General features: G+C 42.0%; 1 protein-coding gene across 1 annotated transcript; it reads right to left on the reverse strand.

The window, feature by feature from the left end:
- Nucleotides 1-942: 942 nt before the first annotated feature.
- On the reverse strand, nucleotides 943-3,719 carry LOC127080284 (uncharacterized). Its single transcript, XM_051020612.1, has 3 exons — nucleotides 2,684-3,719; nucleotides 2,379-2,503; nucleotides 943-1,893 (listed from the first exon to the last, which is right to left on the reverse strand). The coding sequence occupies exons 1-3, from the start codon at nucleotides 3,717-3,719 to the stop codon at nucleotides 943-945; spliced, it is 2,112 nt and encodes a 703-aa protein (XP_050876569.1).
- Nucleotides 3,720-7,952: the final 4,233 nt, after the last annotated feature.

A 7,952-nucleotide genomic window follows, 5' to 3' on the forward strand; every position in this document is an offset into this window, starting at 1 on the left:
ACGGGCGGCCGTGTCAGCGTAACACGCTCTCATGACACGGGCCGTGTCATTCCCAGGAGCGCTTAATTTCAGCTTTTTTGGTCCAGGGCTGACACGGGCAGTGTCACCTGACACGGGAGGCCATGTCAGGCCCCTGGAAATCCCATTCTACCAACTCAAAACTCCTCTTCCTAACACGGGCCGTGTCACCTGACACGGGCGCCCGTGTCAGGCCCCTGTTTTCCACTTTTCTTGATTTCTTGATCTTTCGCTCTGTGCAAGGCTCTAGCTTCCGAATTTTTAGAGATTCGCTGCGATTGCTACCTTTATCTCCTCTAAGAAACACTGTTTACATCTGCAAGTAGAAACACACAACCAAACAAAGAAAATGATTTAAAAAAAGGGCGTGGGTTGCCTCCCACGTAGCGCTTCGTTTAACGTCGCTTGGCTCGACGGTTGTGCATCTTATCAGACAAGATGAACAACATCAACTTGGCCCACAACTTGCCCCACATTGTACGGCTTCAATCTCTGGCCATTCACTTTAAAAATATCTCCATTGGAAGGATTTTTTATTTCCACCGCTCCATGAGGATACACTTTGTGCACCACAAACGGACCTGACCATTTCGATCTCAATTTTCCAGAAAACAACTTCATTCTTGAGTTGAATAGCAGTACCCTTTGTCCTTCCATGAAATCTTTCCTTTGGATTATTTTATTATGCCATTTCTTCGTCTGATCTTTGTAGATCTTCGCATTTTCATATGCCAGGTTCCGGAATTCTTCCAACTCGTGGAGTTGAAGGATTCGGGATTCTCCTGCTTTCTCAAGATCCAAGTTAAGAAATTTGGAAGCCCACAAGGCTTTGTGTTCCAGTTCCAAAGGTAGATGACAGGCCTTTCCAATCGGTGTTTTGAAAGCGGTACGATACACCCACAGTGCATCATCGAGCTTACTCGCCTAATCCTTGCGAGAAGCATTAACCGTCTTTTCTAGGATTTGTTTCAGTTGTCGATTTGACACTTCAACTTGACCACTGGTTTGCGGGTGGTATGGAGTGGCTATCCGGTGTTTCACATTGTATTTCAAGAGTAGCTTCTCCATTAGGTGATTTAAGAAGTGAGTTCCTTCATCACTAATAAGGGCTCGTGGCACTCCAAACCTGACGAATATGTTTTCTTTCAAAAACTTGACCACCACTTTTGCATCATTTGTAGGTAGCGCGACTGCTTCCACCCACTTGGATACATAATCCACCGCCACCAAAATGTAGTTCTTTCCAAATGACGGTGAAAACGGACCCATAAAGTCAATACCCCACACATCAAAGAGTTCAACTTCATGCATGGGATTTTGTGGCATCTGATTTCTCTTCAATATGTTTCCCATCCTTTGGCATTTATCGCACTCTTTGATCATTTGTTGAGCATCTTTGAATAGTATCGGCCAGTATAACCCTGATTGGAGGACTTTAGCAGCAGTTCTATCACCACTAAAGTGTCCCCCATAGTCCGAATCGTGACAGGCTTTCAGCACATCCCTCTGTTCTTCTTCTGGAACACAGCGTCGGACCAAACCGTCTATTCCCCTTTTGTACAAAAAGGGATTGTCCCACAGATAGAACCTGCAATCATGAACAAACTTTTTCTTACGGTTAGAGTCAAAATCATTCGGGATCACCCCACCCACTAGATAGTTCGTATAGTCTGCGAACCAAGGCATTCCAATAACAGCGAGGATGTGTTCATCAGCAAACTCATCCTTTATTGGGCGCTTTTCCTCATTCTCTTCTATTAGGGACATCCAAGAAAGGTGATCTGCTACAGTGTTTTCACACCCTCTTTTGTCCCGGATCTCCACATCAAACTCTTGGAGAAGCAGGATCCACCGCAACAGTCTTGGTTTTGAGTCCTGTTTAGCAAACAAATACTTCAGAGCAGCATGGTCAGTATAAACAATGACTCTAGAACCCAACAGATATTGCCTGAACTTGTCAAAGGCATAAACCACAGCTAACTACTCCTTTTCGGTAGTTGCATAATTCACCTGCGCAGGGTTCAAACATGGCTCACATAATAGATAACATGTAGGAGCTTATCCCTACGCTGCCCAAGCACTGCTCCCATTGCGATGTCACTCGCATCACACATAATCTAAAAGGGTAGAGACCAGTCAGGAGCAATGACGATAGGTGCAGTCACCAATTTATTTTTTATTGTTTCAAAAGCAATGGCACAGTCTTTGTCAAAAAAGAAAGCCTTGTCCTTAACCAACAGGGTAGTTAAGGGTTTAGCTATCTTCGAGAAATCCCTGATGAACCTGCGGTAAAAGCCCGCATGTCCCAAGAAGCTTCTTATACCTTTTTCATTCACAGGAGGTGGCGACTTTTCGATCACCTCAATCTTAGCTTGGTCCACTTCTATCCCTTTGTGAGAGATCTTGTGACCTAAGACTATTCCTTCTCGAACCATGAAGTGACATTTCTCCCAATTGAGTATCAGATTGGTTTGTTGGCATCTTTCTAAAACAAGGGAAAGGCTAGTTAAACAGTTATCAAAAGAAAAACCAAATACCGAAAAGTCATCCATGAAGACCTCCATATGCTTTTCAAGCATGTCAGCAAAAATGGAGGTCATGCACCTTTGGAAGGTGGCTGGAGCATTACATAACCCGAAGGGCATTCTTCTGTATGCGAAGATACCATAGGGGCACGTAAAAGATGTCTTCTCTTGATCTTTCGGTGCAACCGCTATTTGATTGTATCCAGAGTATCCATCAAGGAAACAGTAGTACTCATGACCTGCCAACCTTTCCAACATCTGATCAATGAAAGGTAGCGGAAAATGATCCTTTCTGGTTGCCAAGTTCAATCTCCGGTAGTCGATGCACACACGCCAACCCGTGACCGTTCTGGTAGGAAGTAACTCGTTTTTTTCGTTCTTTATAACTGTAGTTCCCCCTTTTTTCGGGACCACATGCACCGGACTCACCCAAGAGCTATCGAAAATGGGATAAATCAACCCGGCATCTAACAGTTTAACAATCTCTTTCCTAACCACTTCCTTCATCACGGGATTTAGTCTTCTCTGTGGTTGAACCACCGGTTTGTGACCATCCTCCATGAGAATTTTATGCATGCACACCGTAGGGCTAATTCCCTTCAGGTCTTCTATTGCCCATCCCATGGCACTTTTGTGTTTTTTTAACACCTTGACAAGCTTATCTTCTTGAGAAACCTCTAAATGAGAACTTATAATCGCCGGGCATTTCTTTTCGGGATCTAGAAAAACATACTTGAGATTGTCAGGTAACTGTTTTAGCTCAGCCACTTTCTTGGTCTCATCTTTCTTTTCTTCAACTTGAGGTTCCCTTAAGTTTTCCCATTTGAGTGATCGGGATCCCTTAATGGGTTGTTGTGTTGCCATCAGAGTTACCACTTCCATCTCCTCGTCACCCACTTCTTGAGTGTCTTCAAACATTGAGAGACTTAGGACTCTCTCCAAGGGTAATTTTTGTTCCCCTAGGTGATTTTCTTGCAGAACCATTTGATCAATAACCTCTATGTGTTGGCTGGTGGCTACATCATCTTTGTCTTTCATGGTGTTGCGCACATCAATTTTTAGCTCTTCGTCATAAACCTTTAGAGTCATGGTCCCTTCTTCTATATCTATCAAACACCTCCCGGTTTCCAAAAATGGCCTACCAAGAATGAGCGGTATCTCTTCATCTTCCGGCATTTCTAAGATCACAAAGTCTACCGGGAAGAAAAACTTATCAATCTTCACAAGAACGTCTTCCACCACTCCATAAGGTCTCTTCATAGAGTGGTCAGCAAATTGAAGTGTCATTCGGGTATCCTGTACCTTTCCAATTCCCAGCCTCTTGTAAATGGATAAAGGCATGAGGCTCACACTTGCCCCCAAGTCTATAAGGGCCTTCTTGAACGATCTATCCCCGATAGTGCAAGGGATAGTCACCGAGCCTCGACCTTTTTTCTTTATCGGGATCTTCATACCCTGCAAAATAGCACTGCAAGTTTCGGTTAGTACAATAGAGTCAGTGTCAGTGCTCTTCTTTTTTGAAATAATGTCTTTCATAAATTTAGCATAAGAGGGCATTTGCTCAAGTGCCTCTAAGAACGGAATGTTGATTTCAAGCTTTTTGAACATCTCTAAGAACTTTTCAAAGTTCTTCTCATGTTTCTCCTTCTTCTTATTTCTTGTTGGAAATGGGAGTTTGACAACCGGCTTGGATTCACTAACTTTTTCTTTAGCTACCGGTTCAGAAACTGTCACCTTCTTACTAACCACTTCATTCTCTTTTATCTCCAAATCAACTTCAAGTAATTGGTCCTCTTGTTCCACATCTTTTTCGGGGACTTCTTTTTCCTTACTGCTCCTTGTAGTAACAACGCTCACATTATTATGCTCTCTTGGATTTGTAACTGTAGCACTCGGTAAAGCACCTGGTGTTTGGGAACCCGCAAGTTGTTGAGCAATCTGACTCATTTGCACTTCCAGATTCTTTATAGAAGCACCAGTATTTCTAAAATTACTTCGCGTCTCCTCTTGAAATTAAGAACTTTGAGCTGCCATTTTTTCAATGGCAATTTCCCAATCTGCTTTTCTGGGAACCTGTTGCTGGAATTGTTGTTGAGAAGGATGAAACTGCTGCTGTTGGTAAGGTTGCTGTTGTTGAGGACGGTATTGCTATTGTGTTTGACTTTGATACTGGGTGGGAACTTGCTTCTGAGCACTTCCTTGCTGGTCCTTCCAGGAAAAATTTGGATGATTTTTCCATCCAGGATTGTATGTATTGGAGTACGGATTATTTTGCTTCAGAAAATTAATCTCTTCAACCTGTTGAGCAGTTGCCACACAATGCACGGCGAAGTGCGGAACTCCACAAATTTCACAACTAACAGCTTGAATAGGTTGGACCGGTTGCACTTGTGCCACAGTTTGCGTGTCAAGAGTCATTTTCTTGAGCCTTCTCTCTACTTCAGCTGTTATTTGGTCTTCCATCTTCACAACTTGATTTGCCAATTTAAGATCAATGATACCTTCGGGTTGACTTACACTGCGGTCATAGAGTTCCAGATGTTCATTAGCTGCAATGGCTTCAATGGTTTTCTTCATTCCAGTGGCTGTTGTAAAGTTTGTTGAACCACCGGTAGTTGTGTCTATGAGTTGCTTAGTCTTCATTCTAAGTCCATTCACAAAGTTTTGTATTTGTTCAGTTGCATCCATGTTATGTGTAGGACATGCAACCAACAACCGCTTAAACCACTTGTACACGTCTCTGAGTGACTCTCCTTCTTTCTGTTTAAAGTTAACAATATCATATCTCTTGCGGATATACACAGAAGCAGGGAAGTACTCATTCAGAAATGTTGTCTCCATTTGTTGCCAAGCTGTTATGCTCCCCGCGGGTAAAGAGTAAAACCACTCTTCAGCATCTTCCGACAATATGAACGGGAACATAACCAACTTTTTTGCTTCTTCTGAGTGTCCCTCAATTTTTAACGATGTCGTCATGGTCAGAAATCTTTGTAAATGCTTGTTGGTATCTTCATTGATTTTTCCGGAGAACGGTCTTCTCTCGAGTTGACGAATCGTTAATGGGTGCAGCTGAAAGTGATCAACATTTACCGGTTGGTTCACAATTGTCAACCTTCCAGTAGGAGCATTTACACCTCCATAGTCACCCAAAAGTCTCTCTGTCGGAGGTTGTGGGGCTTCACCCTATGGTTCAGCCATAGGTTCAGAAACAACTTCTGAGTCTTCGGAATGAACAAAAATAGCTTCTTCTTTTTCGGACTCAGAAACAATAGGTACTGATTCTGAAAGTTCCAGCCTAGCTTTTCGTCGTCTTGCACGCAATAATCTTTCGGGTTCTGCGTCAAAAAGAAATTCAGCTGAGGCCTTACCTCGCATACACAAATTAGACAATTATTAGATTAAATGATAAAGAATACAAAATTTTAGCTACAGAGCAACAAAATTCCAATTGAATTATTTCAACTTATACTTTTGGCAGTCCCCGGCAACGGCGCCAAAAACTTGATCGGTAAAATAGCAAGTGTACTATTTGCACCAATGTAGTAATAAAAAGGGAGTTGTCCCGAGTATCGATCTCGAGGACTGCGCAAAAAGTATCAAATTTTAGAATAATTCAATTGAACAAAAGTTCATATGGGGTTTGATGATATTTTTCACAACTGAGAAGAAATAAAAATATAAAGCGTATAAGAACAATTTGACCAATATGAGAAATAATGCTAAGGCCAGGTGTATGAATTGCTATGCATTCCACTTTTTCCATATCATATAACATCGATGTTATTATAATTCAAAACAGTTTCTCCACAGTAGTTTTCTCTAATTCCTTAGCAAAAACCATTTAACAGGCAATTTCACTCCTAATTCCTTAGTCAATCAAATTGCTGTTAAGAATTATTTATGTTATCAAGAATTTACGGTAACCAGAGTTTGATCCTCATTCCTAAGTGATTAAACGCGGGTTTTATTATACAACACGTGATAAGGCGGTTTGTCCGACCTAAACCTTAACAAGAAATCAGAATTTTATTTGTCCGATAAAATTAAGCATTAAGCACGTTGTATAATAATTTAAATTACGAAAACATCAATGATTATAAGAACATGGATCAAATATTCATACAGTAGCAATTCAGGGACACCCCCTAGCATTGGGGGGTTTAGCCTCTCATAATATTTAAAGATAAATGATTACAAATCAAAGACATTACAAGTTGTTGTTGATGAACGTTGATCTTCAATTTCTTCCGATCTTGAAGATCTGTTCTCTTCTCCACACCTTGCTTCCTCTTTTCGTATCTTTTTTTTCACGATCAAAAAGTCCCTCTTTCAGTGCTTCCCATCCAACTAAATAGTTTCCAGACAACTAAAAGTAATGCCAAATGCCCAAAATGCCCTCCGGATGTCCACAGGAGTAAAACTTAGAAGAATTAGAATTTTTAACGTAATGGCCAACACGGGCCATGTCAGGTGACACTGCTGCCCGTGTTGGCTCCTCTGTAGGGGAAGAAGACACGCCCTGCTGACACGGGCCGTGTCAGGTGACACGGGCACCCGTGTCAGCCCACTGTTTTATGGGTTTTTGTTGGCTGGTCTGCACATGCTGACACGGGCCGTGTCAGGTGACACGGGCACCCGTGTCAGCCCACTGTTTCATCCGTTTTTCGCTTTTTCTTCAGCCTCTAACATCCCTTCTTCCGGTGCACACTTGCGGACTTTTAATTAAACCTGGAAACCAACATTCTAAAGAGAAACACATAAACTGCGACAAAATGCGGAAAACTAATAATGAACCATAAATCAAACGGAAACACCTAAAAAATGCAATAAGCGGAAGAAACCACCAAAATAAAACGCAAAAGTTACCGATTCATGAAGATTTGATGTTGGATAGATGATGAAAACTGAGTGTAAATGGTGGCCGATCAGAAGCCTGCTTTAACTGGGAGGATTGCCCGTTGGCAGATGTTGTTATCCGAGTATGATATTGAGTATCGAGCTCAGAAGGCTATTAAAGGAAGTATCTTGGCTGACCACTTGGCGCATCAACCAATTGAGGATTATCAGTCTGCTCAGTACGACTTCCCAGATGAGGAGATTCTGTATTTGAAGATGAAGGATTGTGATGAGCCTACGCTCAATGAAGGGCCAGATCCTGGTTCCCGATGGGGTATGATGTTCCATGGCGCTGTTAATCAGTATGGAAATGGTATTGGGGCAATGATCATCACTCCTCAAGGCACCCATTTTCCTTTTACAGCAAGGCTAACTTTCAAATGCACGAATAATATGGCAGAGTACGAGGCATGTATGATGGGTTTGGAAAGAGTGTATTGATATTAGAATCAAGCATCTTGATGTTTATGGTGATTCGGCCCTTGTTGTTAATCAGATTAAGGGTGAATGGGA

The sequence above is a fragment of the Lathyrus oleraceus genome, chromosome 5 (genome assembly GCF_024323335.1).
Source record: "Lathyrus oleraceus cultivar Zhongwan6 chromosome 5, CAAS_Psat_ZW6_1.0, whole genome shotgun sequence".
NCBI lineage: Eukaryota > Viridiplantae > Streptophyta > Magnoliopsida > Fabales > Fabaceae > Lathyrus > Lathyrus oleraceus.

Bases quoted from the DNA above. Each gene is read 5' to 3' on its own strand.
- LOC127080284 (XM_051020612.1), bottom strand. From the start codon at position 3,719: ATGCCGGAAGATGAAGAGATACCGCTCATTCTTGGTAGGCCATTTTTG. The intron at 2,504-2,683 runs GTATCTTCGCAT...CCCTTGTTTTAG, and splicing joins ATCTTTTACGTGCCCCTATG to AAAGATGCCAACAAACCAAT. The intron at 1,894-2,378 runs GTGATCGAAAAG...TTTGCTAAACAG, and splicing joins TGGACCAAGCTAAGATTGAG to GACTCAAAACCAAGACTGTT.